The sequence below is a fragment of the Sus scrofa genome, chromosome 14, assembly GCF_000003025.6.
Source record: "Sus scrofa isolate TJ Tabasco breed Duroc chromosome 14, Sscrofa11.1, whole genome shotgun sequence".
NCBI classification, from domain to species: Eukaryota; Metazoa; Chordata; class Mammalia; order Artiodactyla; family Suidae; genus Sus; species Sus scrofa.
Genome location: NC_010456.5, coordinates 48802894 through 48818422, shown reverse-complemented (window position 1 = coordinate 48818422; position 15529 = coordinate 48802894). Strand labels below are relative to the sequence as shown.

At 49.6% G+C, this 15529-nt stretch overlaps 1 protein-coding gene and 2 gene segments (V, D, J or C); all 3 read right to left on the bottom strand.

The window, feature by feature from the left end:
• Positions 1-15529, bottom strand: part of LOC102158332 — a 247703-nt gene that overhangs the window by 189337 nt on the left and 42837 nt on the right.
• The window catches only part of LOC100152327 (immunoglobulin lambda-like polypeptide 5), a gene marked incomplete in the record, with an annotated part of 201278 nt that overhangs the window by 183103 nt on the left and 2646 nt on the right, over positions 1-15529 (bottom strand).
• On the bottom strand, positions 288-5260 carry LOC102167597. The segment is given in 3 exon segments: positions 288-324; positions 4723-5005; positions 5103-5260. Coding segments are annotated over 3 exon segments (459 nt in total).

Here is a 15529-nt window from a genome sequence, read left to right as displayed (position 1 = left end):
GTTAGTAGTGGGATTAAGGAAGGTGACAAGGTTAGTGGGCAGGAACAGGCATAGGCAATAAGCAGGTTATCTTCTTAGTGATATCCAAGGGGGTATCCTTAGGACACAGTGCAGCTGTTTATGGAATGACATGGTTAATGCATAAGTCCTTTATCTTGTCTTTGGAGGACACTTGGTACTTCAGAACTCTGTGTCCATAGATATTTGCCTTCTGCAGAGTTCAGCTGTTCCGTGGTCCCCAACAGTGGTGCTGAGGGAATCCTCACTGTATTTCAATATTTCCCCTCACTTGCTCACTAGAGTCACCCAGGGAGATTTTTCCCCCTTTTTTAGCCGCACCCCAAGCATATGGAAGTTCTGGGGCCGGGGATCAAAGCTGAGCCGCATCTGTGACCTGCACCATAACTGTGGCCGTACTGGATCCTTAACCGATGGCACCACAGCGGGAACTCAGGGGTTTTTTAAGAACATGACTCCCTCCCTGGAATGTGTTCTCCAGGCACAGGGCACAGTGTGCAGGCAGCCAGGCCCAGTGACCTTCTTCATAACATTTAGCTTGAACGTCTCACTGGCTCTGAGCAGTGTCTTTTCCCAAATGAGCCCAACGTGTGGTAGCTGTTAGGATCAACCATCCCAAACAGAGCGTTTGAAAGAAATAATGTTTGTACCCAAGAATGACTGCCATTGGCACTGTTTAAAAAGAAGAAAAAGTTATGTTCTTTTAGCTAAAAATAACGTACACTCTACACCATATTTTTTTAAAAGGTAACTTTAACCACAAACAAACAAACAAACAAACAAAGACAAACCTTGCCAAAAAATTACCATAAGATCAAACCTTAAAAATCACTGCTCCTTTGAGTTCCCTCTGGGCTCAGCAGGTTAAGGATCTGGTATTTTCATTGCTGTGGTGAGAATTTGATCCTTAGCCCACCCAGTCATACACCAAAAAAAAAAAAAAAAAGAAGAAAGAAAATGATCATTGGTTTCACTTACAAAGGAAAAAAAAAAAAAAGAGAGAGAGACTTTTTATATGACTACAAAAATTATATGCAGCCGGCACTAGGGGAATTTATTTGAGGAGCTGTTTAGATAGAAAGGAACACTCTGACTGCCATTTGTCCTTCTCTGAGGTTCCATGTGTTAGAACGTCAGTGAATTCTGAGAAAAGCAATTTTAAGAAACCTGTCCTTTCCTAGAGAAATCCAGTTTTCCAAAACTGATCCTGTGAAAGATAAAAAGATAGGAGTTCCTGCTATGGCTCAGCAGTAATGATCCCAACTACTATCCCTGAGGATGGGGGTTCGATCCCTGGCCTAGCCCATTGGGTTAAGGATCCGGAGTTGCCTTGAGCTGTGGTGTAGGTCAGAGACAGGGCTCAGATCCCCCTGTTGCTGAGGCTGTGATGTGGGCCAGCAGCTGCAGCTCCTATTCGCTCCCTAGCTTAGGAACTTCATATGCCCCGGGTGCAGCCCTAGAAAAAAGACAGAAAAAAAAGATACAAAGTCAAACTGTAATCGTTACAGAAAAAGTAGATACCATAGGTATGGCACTAAAACCCCCACAAAAGAAAAAGTAGAAAACTTAATCATGAAACCACTTCACAGGAAATCACAAGATGCCACTATTCTGAATGAGAATACTCCCCACCCCCTTTTTTTTTCCTTTTCTTGTCCACTCCCGGGCATGTGGACTTCCCAGGCAAGGGATCAGATCCAGGACACAGTGTCGAACTAAGCCGCAGGTGCAGCCAAGGAGGACCCATAACCCACTGTGCCTGGAGAGGAATCCAACCTGTACCAGTGCTCCCACGACCCTGCTGAATCCCATTGCCCCACAGCAGGAACACCTGAAAGAGAATGTCTACCAATTTTTATTTATTTATTTATTTATTTATTTATTTGCTGTGGTCATGCAGGGCTACATCCAGGGCATATGGAAGTTCCCAAGCTAAGGGTGGAATCAGAGCTGCCCTGTCGCCGGCCGCACCACAGCCACAGCAACACAGGATCTGAGCTGCATCTGTGACCTCCAACACAGCTCACTGCAACCCCACATCCTTAACCCACTAAGCACGCCAGGAGTTGTTGGACTGCTTTCTCGTGGATACTCGTGGATAGTCAGCATCTTTATCGATGAGCCATGGGTTGGGAACTCCTCTACCAAATTTTCTAAGATCTCCTTTGTTCACTGGCCCCCCGCAGAGGAGAAGCTAGTCATGCAAATGAGTTCCCTCCTCCTAAGGGTCCATTCTTGTTCCTGGGATGGGGCCCCTGGAGAGTGATGCTCTGAGGTTGCCTCCTGCGAGGGCCCTGCATTGAAGTACCTTCGATGGGGAAATACACAAGCCTGAAAGCAGGAGTCGCTTCCAGGAGCCACAGCTTCAGATTCTCCATCAAGTCAGTGATCTGAGGCCCAAGCCCCAGGTTTGCAGTCAGGGGAGAACTTTCCCATCCCTGAGCGCCCTCTGCTCACAGCGCCCAGAACCCTCCCCACAGCGCCCCTGCTGGTAGCAGGTCAAACTCCAGTTTCCTCTCACATCATTTTTCCTGTTCCTGCAGCCAGAGCTGGAATCCAGGTTGCATTTTTCCAAATCATGCTACTTGGACTCCTCCAATCTGTGACCACTTTCCAGCTACCTGGCTTTCCCTGTCTCTGAGGATTTTGGACAACATAGGTGCAGTGTTTTGAAGAACGTCCCCTGATTTGGGTTGCCCTGATGTTTTCTCAGGCTTGTCCTAAGGTTACAGGTTTTCAGGGAGAACAGCACAGAAGTGAAGTGGTCTGAGACAGGAAACTAGACCATCTGCTCAGGGAGGAGAAATGTGGAATGAATCTCTGCCACACTCACCTCTGCCTCTCTTACCCCAATGCTGTGTCATCTCAAAGACTCATACCGGATGCTGGGATCTACTCTGGACCAGACCAGGACCCTGATCTTGGGGCAAACCTTGTCTATAACATTTAGTGTGATTTTTCGAGATAAGCTCTTCATAGGTGCATTTGATCAGGTTGAGTAAATCCCATTGTATTGCTGGCTTACTGAGAGGTTTCCTTTTTCTTAATTTTGTAAAAACAACAAATGTTGAGTGGCTCATTAGTTTCACATGTACATCTATGGAGATGATCATATATATTTTTTCCGCTTCAAGTGAGATTGGATGTACAGATTATCAAATGGTACATCACCCTAGAATTTCTGGATGGATCACTGTTGCTGTATTGCCAGCTTCAATATGCACATACTTCAAGGCCTATGTGTATGTATATTCATGAAAAATATTGGCTTTTGGGTTTGTTTTTGAGTATGTTGTCTGTTTATAGAGTTGGGGAAAACTTGGCCTCATAGACATACTGGGTCTCACTGCTTCTTTCTCTATTTTCTTTGAAAGTTTGTGTAAAATCGTTACTATTTCATACTTAAAGTTTGATGAAATCCACCAACCAAGAGATCTGTGATTTTGGATTTGTGTCTTTTGAGAAGGTCCGAAACTACAGTGATAAACTGCTTAAATATCTGTGACAGCAAACAGGCATTAAACTGTACTGATTGCAGAGTTCCTCGCAAGGCTCAGTGGTAATGAACCAAAGTAGTGTCCACGAAGACTGGGGTTCAATCCTTGGCCTGTCCCAGTGGGTTAAGGACCCAGCGCTGCCATGAGCTGTGCTGTAGGTCCCAGACTGGGCTGGGATCCTGCATTGCTGTGGCTGTGGCTGTGGCTGTGGCTGGAGGCAGGAAGCTATAGCTTCAATTCGACCCGTAGCCTGGGAACCTCCATATGCCGAGGATGTGGCCCTCAGCAGCAAAAAGAAAAAAAATTATAAAATATTTTTTAAAAAGGCGGTCCAAATCCAACTTCAAGTATTGTGAAACCTTGTCTAGAATGTGGCCTTGATAGATAAGATGCAGTTTGTTACTTTCCAGAGTCCCTTGGTGTTTACCTGGGAGCAGGTGGCTCTGGGGAGACAAAGGCTCTGATTGTCCCCAGAAGACCTATCCATTGACCTGCACCCACTGGGCACATCTCCCCTGAGTTCGGTGTCTCCCAGCATGCATTGCACACACGGCGTGTTGTGTCCTTGGTAGGAAGCCATGACTGCCACACAATTTCTCCCCCCTTGCCACAGAGTCACAGCCTCCAGAGTGCCCGTTCAGGGAGACTTTGGGTTTCAGAGCCAGGTGGGTGACCTCGACTAAATGACCTCTTCTTGAGACACACTGGATTATATGATATAAGCACATGAATATATTTCGTATCAAATATTTATATATAAATATGTAATTACATATGTATGAGTATAACCCTAACATCTCTATGCAAATACTTCCTTTTCCCTCACATTTGGAATGACCTCTACATGATAGTTTTCTAACATCATTTTCGATAGAGAGGAAAGGAAATAACCTCAAATGTCACCCTTCTCTTCTCCTCCCAGTCATAGCCTGTGCTGGAGGCCTCAGGGATCATCCCAGAGGGGACACAGCCCCAGCCCTGCCCTCGGGTCCTGGCCCCAGGTGAGTCAGCACAGGGGTGGTGTCAGGGTTTCTAGAGCCAATTCTAAGAATAAAATGTCCTCCAGTAGCTCATGTATGTCCCCACCCTCCCTCTGCCTCTCCTGCCTCTAAGGGCTGAGCCTTCTGAGCACAGGTGGAGGTTTGGGTCCCACTTCCCCACGGGTTTACATCACTGTGTCTAAGTGTAGGTACCACTTCCCTTATACAGAGCACAGAAGTAGTCGGCCTCGTCCTCAGCCTGGGCCCCCGTGATGGTGAGGGTGGCTTTGTTCCCAGAGATGGCTCCAGAGAAGCGACTGGGGACCCCAGTCGGGCGGCTGTTTGTGCTGTAGATCAGCTGTCGGGGAGGCTGGCCTGGTGTCTGCTGGTACCAGCTTGGGTAGTTACTACTAGTGACTGACCCAGAGCTAAAGGCACAGGTGAGTGTGACGGTCCCTCCAAGAGACACTGACATCGCCGGCTCCTGGATCACAGTCTGAGAATCCACCCCTAAAATGACAGGAGAGAGACAGGGATTGTTATGGAGACAAGGTCCTGAGAGTGGCCCGCAGGTGCCCCCCAAGGATGCAGAGCCCAGGCCCCTGACCTGAGCCGACAGCGAGGAGCCCGATCAGAAGCACCGTCCAGGCCATGGTGGGGACACTCCTGGGACGCGGCCTCCTCAGCCTCCTGGGCTGGATGGTGGGGCCCTCGGGCCTTTTGATGCCTCCCAGAGCCATGAGGGGGGGCAGGGCCTTCATGCAAATCAGCTTCCTGCCAGTCCCTGCCCAGTGTCACCTGATGTTCCCTGGGGGAGGTCTTGAAGGGGGCAGATGCAGGGATGTCCCACAGACCAAGGACAGAACTGGGATGAGACAGTGAGGGATGGGGGTGACATTCTTCCCCCAACATGCTGCCCATGCCCCTGTGACCACAGTCCTCAGGCCCTTTCCTGGAGCCTGAGGGCAAAAGGAGGAGCTGGGCTGTCCGCTTCTCCTGGCCCAGGAATGGAGCTCATGCCACCCTCCCCCATCCCTGGGCTGTTTCCTGCTTCCTCAGTGAAGGGCCTGCTGGTCTTCTCAGTGGGAGCTCAGCCTCCCTCCCCCTCAGCACTGGGTCCCCTGGGACATCCCTGCACCCAAGTCTGCGGCAGATGGGAAAGGGTCTCCCTGGCTCGGTGCTGGCCCCTGTCGCAGGAAATGGCGCAAGTGGCGCCTGGGGGTGACAGGTTGAGCTGCACAGCAAGTCTGGGGTGACAGCCTCCTCCTGTAAGAAGCATCTGTTTTTGGAGTAACTTTAACTTTACCAAAGGATTATTTTCTCGAATGAGAAAAAGAGTTTACGGTCTTTCTATTTTAACATATATGTTACGTATTTTTTAAAGAAAAATCTAGACATTATGACGGCAGAGCCATGAGCATGTGACCCCCGTCCCTGGAAGGAGGGTGAGAAGGTGGCAGAAAGACAGATTGCCCCACCCCTGTACCCCGATGACAGGAGCACCAGGCAGTGCAAATGCCCCCAGACCCACATCCAGTCACCACCCCCACAGGACAGCCGGGTTCAGTGAGTGAGGGGATGAAGGAAGAATCCAGGTCCCGCAGGGGAGCCCAGAGCCTGCCTGTGAGGCTCAAGGGTTGGTGTGGAGACAGTCCCACTCCGGGGTCCCTCATCCTCTGTCCAGGTAGCATGCAGGTCACCATCCTCAAGGACATTCATCTCTGCTGTGTGATTGTCCCCCTGACGTTGCCTGAACAGAACAGCACGGCTGGCCAGTGAGTGACTCAGTGGCAGAGGAGGAGGATGTCAGAGGCACATGTGTTCCTCAGAGCTGAGGGCTTGAGGGTCTCCTGGGGGCCCAGGGGCAGGACAGACACACTTGAGTGAGGACTCAGCTGCCATGGGGGCCAGAGCCAGTGGAGGGTATCCCCAGGCTGCCTGGCCCAGGACCCTCAGCTCTCAAGACAGTCCCCAGCGCCCCCTGCTGGGCTCAGACCCACCTCACAGCCCCAGCCTCCTGGAAGGGTTTGTGGCATTGCCAGTGGATCTTTCTGATGTCACTGCCCAGGGCAGTAGAATGGGGCCCCTCAGGGCAGTTTGGACTGAAACTTTCCTTTCCCAGGTCCCTCATGACCACTGCCAGCTAAACGGAAGGCTGGGTACCTGATAGTTCAGGATTCCCTGATGTGTGAATTGGCTTCCCCTTTGCTCCTGGGGTCAATACCAGAATGTAACCACCTTGAGCCACGTTTAAAGCTGAAAGGTATCCAGAGGCCCCAGTGCTGTCCCAGCAAGTACTGCTTCTCCCTGGAGAAGTTTCCAGGTTGGTTTGTGTGGTTGTTGTGGTTGAAGGGCTGCCTGTGAGGTTCATGGAGTCCTCACTCTCATGTCTGACTTTGCCTTGAGGATAGGACGCTGTTGCGAGAAAACCTCTCCCATCCTTGATGGCTTTGGTGGTTCTCACTCGCTCCTGAATGTTATGCTGCTGCTGATTCCTTTCTTTGGACTCGTTTTGGCTAGTTTTGCAAGTTTTTCCATACAAAGATGGACACCTAAACAATACGTGGAACTTTCACATTTTTAAACTTTTCACATTTCTTTCTCCAATTCTGGCCTAAACCCCCGTTTTCTCTCTCCTGATCCACCCTGGCCTCAAGCAGTGCATTTCTGAAGATTTCCATGAATTTGATTTGGTTAGGATTTGTTTTTAATTTTTTAGATTAAAAAAATTTTTTTTCATCTTTTTAGGCCCCCTCTCCAGTGGCATATGGCTGGATGTTCCCAGGCTGGGGGTTGAATCAGAGCTGTAGCCGCTGGCCTACACCACAGCCACAGCCACAGCCACAGCCACAGCCACGCCGGATCTGAGACGCATCTGTGACCGACATCACAGCTCACAGCAACGCCAGATCCTTAACCGACTGAGTGAGGCCAGGGATCCAACCTGCTTCCTCATGGATGCAAGTCAGTTTCTTTTCCCCTGAACCCAGATGGGAGCCCTGAAAGTTGGATTTAAAAGACCCAGTTCGCTGTTGTTAATAGATGCAAACTATTGCATTTGGTCTGGATAAGCAATGAGATCTTGCTGTGTGGCACAGGGAACTATATCTAGTCACTTATGATGGAACAGGATGGAGGATAATGTGAAAAAAGGAATGTATATATATATTTGTGTGTGTGTGTGTGTGACCTGGTCACTTTGCTGTACAGTGACAGAACACTGTACACCAACTATGATGGAAAAAATAAAAAGTATTAAAAAGAAACCCAGTTCATGTTATGGAACAGAAGGGCCCAAACAAAGGACCAGAGAGGGAAACGTGGGAAAGGCCATGGGGTGAACGCGGAGAAAGTGCGTGCGTGGCGGGGCCTCCATGAGCCTTGGACATAAGGCCGTTAATGACTCAGCTGGACAGGAGGAGCTGCTCAGAGTTGAAGCTGAAGAGAAAGGGAGACACCCAGCATCCTGGAGGTGTCAGGGTCCAGGGCGGGAGCACGAAGCCTGGACCAAGAGAGGGACATGCAGGGGGTGGCAGAGGCCCCCGGGTCTCCCAGGGCACAGAGGCTGGACCTCGGCTTCCTTGTCATCGTAGCCAGGACCCGCGCGGGCTGGTTTGTACCTGGGCACAGAGGGATTCTGTCTGCCGTGGGAGACCAGTCAGGAGAGGAGACGTGTTCATGGACCCCATAAAGGTGGCCAAGGAGGGGAGTGTGTGACATTGTCTGGAACCCTTAGCTTGAGTGCCAACAGAGGCCAAAGCCGATCTGGTGATAGTCACAGTGGGGACATTTTTATACTTTATTTGACTTATTTTTGTTTGTCCTATGTTAAATGTTTTATTCATATTTTTACATCTTAGTATATTCATATTATTTATCATATACATTGATGGACTACATAATATATTTATTTATTTATTTTTATCATTATTATTATTTTTTTGTCTTTTTGCCATTTCTTGGGTCGCTCTCGCAGCATATGGAGGTTCCCAGGCTAGGGATCGAATTGGAGCTATAGTCGCATCCTAAGCCACAGCCAGAGCAATGCGGGATCCGAGCTGCGTCTACAGCCTACACCACAGCTCACGGCAATGCCGGATCCTTAACCCACTGAGCAAGGGCAAGGATCGAACCCGCAACCTCATGGTTCCTAGTGGGATTCGTTAACCACTGCGCCACGACGGGAACTCCTACATAATATATTTATATTTTTTTCTATTTTATTTTATTTGTTATAATAGATTTGATTTGTTTTTGTTTATATTTATCTGAGACTTCAGAAAAATTGAATGCCTCTTAGCAGGTAGACTCATTCTGACCTGTCGGTGAGTGAAGTAAAATTTATACACATGTCAGTAATTTGAAATTATTAAAAGTTTCAATACTAAGACTCAGACAGGGTATTGTTTGGTCCCCCGTTCCCATCTGCCTGTGTCACAGTGAGAAGTACAGTGAGAAGCCAGTTGAGACAGTCACAGTCAGCCTCATCCTCGGACTGCAGCCCAGAGATGACCAGAAGCCCCACATTGGCCAAGGCATCTTTGTCCCCAGAGAAGCAGCTGGGGACCCCCGAGCCATGGTCCTTACTAGAACCTCAGGAGGTACCAGGGAGGGCTCCCAGGCTTCCGCTGATACCAGGATATGTGGTAGCTGCCAACACTGGAGCCACTGCTCAGGGTGCAGGGGAGCCTGGCTGATGGTCCAGGAGAGGCAGAGAGGGAGGGCGGCTGCGTCAGCACAGCCTGGGAGAGGGACCCTGCAGACACAGACACAAGGGGGACACGGGGCAGGAGCTGCAGCAAAAACGCCAAGACTCTGAGCCCCAGGGGCTGACGCAGGCTGGGCACTGGCCCCTGGGCCCCCAGGCCTGTCCCTACCTGTGCAGTGACAGAGGCGCACGATCAGCAGAGGAGTCCAGGCCATGGTGCTCCCAGCCTCTGGTGCCCACAGAGGGGCTGGGCTGCCCATGTCTTTTTTTCTCACCCAGCCTCTGCCAGGGAAGGGCTACCCATGCCAGTGGGGGTCCAGCCAGGGACCTCCCCGGTCTCCCTGGTCCCTGGAGCTGGGGCTCAGCTCCCAGCCCGGCCTCGGGGGCTGCACGGGACCCTTCCCATTGGGAGCCCCTGGGAGGAAGCACCTGCTGACAGCAGGCAAGTCCCTGCTCAGGGGACTCTGCCAGCCAGAGAGGACCCACCAGGGAGCACAGAGGCCTCATCCCGAGGGCCAGCTCCGGGAGGGAAGGGTCCTCCCTGGGCAGCTGTGCAGGGGCCCAGGAGGCAGGTCCACAGCACCTCCTAGGGGAACTTGTGGAAAATGAAAAAGGAACCAATCTAAGAACTTCTAGAAAAATAGAGATAAAATGCTTAGTTTTCTAACAAGATGCAGCATTGGCTCCATTATAGAAAATATATGAACAGTTTGATTTCTTACAAAAAAAAAAAAGAAAATGTTATTATGGAATTCCTCCATAGAAAGATGTGTTATATACATTTTCACTGCAGCATGTAATAATACCTCAAAGAACACATGGTCCCATAGTCTTGCTTGTGGTTTTCTGTTTTTAGAAAACATTGAAAGAGTTTAAAAATATCCTAGTTCTGGAGTCCCCAGTGTGGCTCTGCAGTAACGTATCCGCCTAGTATCCATGAGGACACGGGTTCTATTCCTGGCCTTGCTCCGTGGGTTAAACATCTGGCGATGCCATGAGCTGTGGTGTAGGTCTCCCAGATATGGCTTGGATCCCATATGGCAGTGTCTGTGGCGGGCAGCTGCAGCTCCAGTTCGACCCCTAGCCAGGGAACTTCCACATCGGATAGATGTGGCCCTAAAAAGACCAAAAAATGTGAAACCGATGCAAATAAGAAGTCCTAGTTCTTTGAAAAAGCACTTTAAGGTCTTATAATACACCTGGTGAATAAAATTCCTTTATGGAATATTACAAGCCACTATCATTGAATATCTATAAAAATACTCTAAACAAAATTTTAACATATTCCAATACTAGATGAATTACTGGCACTGGTACCAAAAGTCATTTATTCTGATATACAGGTTTTAGCTGATATTAAGTAAATGAAAATTATAAATTTAGCACCACAAATAACAAAGCCTCCTAAGAACAGACACAGCCGGTCGCGTGGGTAATGGGCTAATGCTCACATTCCCACCCCTAACTGCACAGGTTACACGGGGGCCCCTGCCCACAGGCTGGGCTCGTCCTCTGGGCAGACTCTCCCAGGAGCCCTGCTCCTCCTTGGGGCTCATTCTGATTCCCCGCCTTCTACCAGCCCCTCCCTGACCCAGGCTAGGCCAAGAGTCCACAGGGGACAGGGCGGGGGGAACCCAGATCTGAGCCACGGGGGTGAGGGAGCCTGGCCAGGAGCTCCCGGGTGGTGACCAGGCCTCAGGGAGGAGGGTCCACCTCAGTGAGGACAGTGTGCCCAGCCCCCTGCACCCTGGGGGCTCCCAGCTGTCTGGCCCAGCACCCACTCTCAGGACTCTGTGGGCACCCCCTGCTGCCCACGGGCCCCCTCCTCCAGCCCCTGCCTTCTGTGGCCCCACAGCTGAAGCAGAGCAACCCCCAATCTGTCCTGCCCCTCTTCAACCTCTGAGGGAGGGCAGAGCCCTTCATGCAAATGACACGACACCCCCACCCCCATTCCCTGGGCTCTCTGACCCCTCAGTGAGCCCTGGGTCAGGTCCCTCTGCCTGAGGGTGGCCTGGGGGTGGGCAGGGGCATGGCCAGGTGGGCCCAGAGAGGGGGAGCTCTCAGATGGGATCCCTGAACAAAGGGCACCAGGCAGTTCCTGTTGGCTGGTCCCAGCTCTCATCCCCCTGAGACCCAGGTGATCAGACCCCGACCGCCCCCTGGTGTCCAGGCCCAGACACGGCATGTGACCTGCTGCCAAGAGCCCCTCAGGGACAGCTCCTGCCCCCTGCTCTGAGCACTGTCCCTTGCTTTAGGGCCAGGCCAGGCACCCGTTCTGTGTCCCCCGTTCCCTCAGGGCCCTCTGTGTGAGTGTGTCCAGGGTGCCCTTAGCTGCTCAGGGGTCAGGATTGAGTTGTGCCTGGGCACAAATTCCTCTGAGCTCAGGATTAAGTCAGAGTAGTGACAACCCCATTCCTTCAGGTCCCCTTCTGTGCAGGACACTGGGTCCCTTCCTCTATGTGGCTCCTCCCGGGAGGCCAGAGCCCTCCTTCCGTGTGGCCCTCAGCTCTGAGGAGAAGGGGCTCTTCTCTGTAGAGACGTGAGGCTGTGGGTGTTCCTGGAAGGTCCTGCTGAGGAATCTCTGTGGTATTTCACTATTTCTCCCTTCTTGGCACAATGCTGTCACACATGCAGATTTTTCTGTTTTCAGCCTCCCCCGTGGCTTATGGAAGTTCCCAGGCTGGGGACTGAATCTGTTCTCCATCTGTGACCTGTGCCACAAGTGGGGCAACACCAGATCCTTAACCTGCTGAGCAAGGCCGGGGATCAAACCCGCGTCCTCATGGATGCTAGTCAGGTTCATCTCTGCTGGGCCACCGCCAGAACTCCTAGATTTTGTAATAACGTGACTCACTCCCAGGAAGCTGTTCTCCAGGCACAGGGCCCAGTCTGCAGGCAGCCAGGCCTAGGGACCTTCTTCACAACATTTTGCTTAAACGTCTGATCGGCTTTTGCCAGCGTCTGTTCTCAAGGGAGCCTGTCATGTGGCGGTTGTTAGGATCAAGCATCCCAAGCAGAGCATTTGAGGTAAATACTGTTTATACCCAAGAATGATTGCCATTGGGGCTGTTTAAAATGAGACATATTTACATTATTTGCTTGGAAAAAAAAGTCCACTCTACATCATGCTTTTTTTGGATACAAGATAACTTCAATCCCAAACAAACAAACAAACAGGGAGTTCTCTCTGTGGCTCAGTAGTTAACAAACCCGGCTAGGAATCACAAGGATGTGGGTTCGATCGCTGGCCTCACCCAGTGTGTTAAGGTTCTGTTGTTGCCGTGAGCCGTGGTGTAGGTGGCAGATGCGCCTTGGATCCCGCGTTGCTATGGCCGTGGCTCTGGCCGGCAGCTGCAGCTCTGATTCGACCCCTAGCCTGGGAATTTCCAAATGCCGAGGGTGCAGCACTGAAATAGCCAAAAAAAACCAAAGAAAAGACAAACCTTATCAAAGAATGACCTAAAGATCGAACCTTAAAAATCACTGGTCCCTTGTTCAGTGCAGCACTATTTTCAATAGCCATAACATGGAAACAACTCAAATGTCCATCGACAGAGGAGTGGATCAAGAACAAGTGGTACATATACACAATGGACTATTACTCAGCCATTGAAAGGAACGAAATACTGGCATTTTTAGCAACATGCATGGACCTAGAAATGATCACGCTAAGTGAAGTCAGCCGTACAATGAGACACCAACATCAAATGCTTTCACCGTCATGCGGAATCTGAAAAAAGGACAGAATGAACTTCTTTGCAGAACAGATACCGACTCACAGACTTTGAAAAACTTATGGTTTCCAATGGAGAAGTATGGGGGTTGGGGGGATGTGCTGGAGTTGTGGGATGGAAAGCCTATAGAATTGGAGTGTGATGATCATTGTACCACTATAAATGTAATAAATTCATTGAGTAATTAAAAAAAACCATGATAAAAAAAAATCACTGGTCCCACGGAGTTCCCTGGTGGTTCAGCAGGTTAAGGATCTGGCATTGTCACTGCTGTGGTGAGGATTCGATCTAGTCATAGACAAAAAAAAAAAAATAGCCATTTACCAAAATAAATTAGACATTTTTATATGTCTAGACGGTACACCTAGGCTAGATGTCTAGTCATTTTGCAAGAGTAGAAAAACTGTGGAATTATATGCAGCCTGCCCGTAACTGAACTTGGGGGGAGTTGTTTGGGTGGAAGGGAACAATCTGACTGCAGTTATTCCTCTGAGAGTCCATGTGTTAGAATGCCAGTGCATTATGGGAAAAGAAATATTTAAGAAACTAGATGAAACCTATACTTTCCTAGAGAAGAACACTTTGTCAACAGTGATCCTATCAAAGATAAAACGTGAAACAGGAGTTCCCATCGTGGCTCAGTGGAAACGACTCCGATGAGTATCCATGAGGACGCAGGTTGGATCCCTGGCCTTGGTCAGTGGGTTGAGGATCTGGCGTTGCTGTGAGCTGCTGTGGAGGTGGCAGGCTCGGCTTGGATGTGGTGTTGCCGTGGCTGTGGCAGAGGCCAGCAGCTACAGCTGCGATCCGACCCCTAGCCTGGGAACGTGCACATGCCCGGGGCGGGGCTCTAAAAAGACAAAAAAAGGAGTTCCCACTGTGGCACAGTGGAAACGAATCTGACTAGGAAGCGTGAGGTTTTGGCTTCCATCCTGCGTTGCCGTGAACTGTGGTGTAGGTGGTAGACACGGCTTGGGGCTTGTATTGCTGTGGCTGTGGTGTAGGCCAGCAGCTGCAGCTCCGATGCAACCCCTAGCCTGGGAATCTCCATATGCTGTGAGTGTGGCCCTAAAAAGCAAACTAAACTAAACTAAACTAAACTAAAAAGACCAAAAAAAAGTCAAATAGTAATTACTGTAGAAAAAGTAGAGAGTTTTCATGAAACCGCTTCACAGGAAATCACAAGATCAGGTAGTCTGAATGAGAATTCCTTTTGTTTTCTTCTATCTTTGTTTGGTTACACCTCCATATTTGGACTTCCCAGGCCAGGGGTCACATCCCAGCCAGAGGTTGTGACCTAAGCCACAGGGGCAGCCATGCAGGATCCTAAACCCACCGTGCAGGGAGGGGGATTGAACCTGCGTCCCAGCTCTCCCAAGATGCCAGCGATCCCCTTGCCCCACAGCAGGAGCTCCTGAATGAGAATGTCCACGACATTTTCTGAGGTCTCCTGTGTCCACTGGCCCCACAGAGGAGGAACCAGTCATGCAAACGAGTTCCCTCCCCCTGAAGGTCCATTGTTGTTCCTGGGATGGGGGCCCTGGATGGTGATGTTCAGAGGTTGCCTCCTGGGAAAGCCCTGTCTTGAAGTCACCTCTGAGGGGAAATTCAGGACTCTTTGGACTCCTCCAGTCTGTGACCATTTTTCAGTTACCTTGTTGTTCACATCGTTGAGAAAGGGCAGCTCACGGCAATGCTGGATCCTTAACCCACTGAGTGAGGCCGGGAATCAAACCTGTGGCCTCATGGCTGCTAGTCGGGCTACTCAGCAGGGAGCCATGACAGGACTCCCATCTGTGAGGACTTTGGGCAACACTGGTGCAGTGTTTTGAAGAACGTCCCCTGATTTGGGTTGCCCTGATGTTTTCTCCGGCTTGTCCTAAGGGGTTACAGGTTTTCAGGGAGAACAGCACAGAGTGAAGTGGTCTGAGACAGGAAACTAGACCACCTGCTCAGGGAGGAGAAATGTTGAATAAACCTCTGCCTCTCTTACCCCAATGCTGTGTCATCTCAAAAACCCATTCTGGATGTTGGGATCTACTCTGGACCAGACCAGGTCCCTGATCTTGGGGCAAACATTGTCAATAACCTTTCGTGTGATTTTTCCAGATAGGCTTTCCAAAGGTGCGCCTGATCAGGTTGAGAAAATCCCATTGTGTTGGGAGTTTACTGAGACATTTCCTTTTTCTTCTTCTTTATTTTCTATAATCCAAGAGTGTTGAGTGGCTCAATATTTTCAATGTACGTCTATGGTGATGATCACATATATTTTTTCCTTTTCAAGTGAGATTTACGTTGATGGATTATCAAATGCTAAATCACCCTAGAATTTCTAGATGAATGAATTTTGCTCTATTGCTAGCTTCAATGTGCAAATTCTTCAAGCTCTATGTGTGTGTGTGTGTGTGTATATATATATATATTCATGAATAATACTGCCTTTTAGGGTTTTTCTCTTAAGTATTTTGTTTATAGCATTATGGAAAACTTGGCCTCATAAACATACTGGTTTTTACTCTTTCTTTCTCTATTTTCTTTTCTTTCTTTCTATCTTTCTTTCTTTTTTTTTTTGTTATTTCTTGAGCCGCTCCC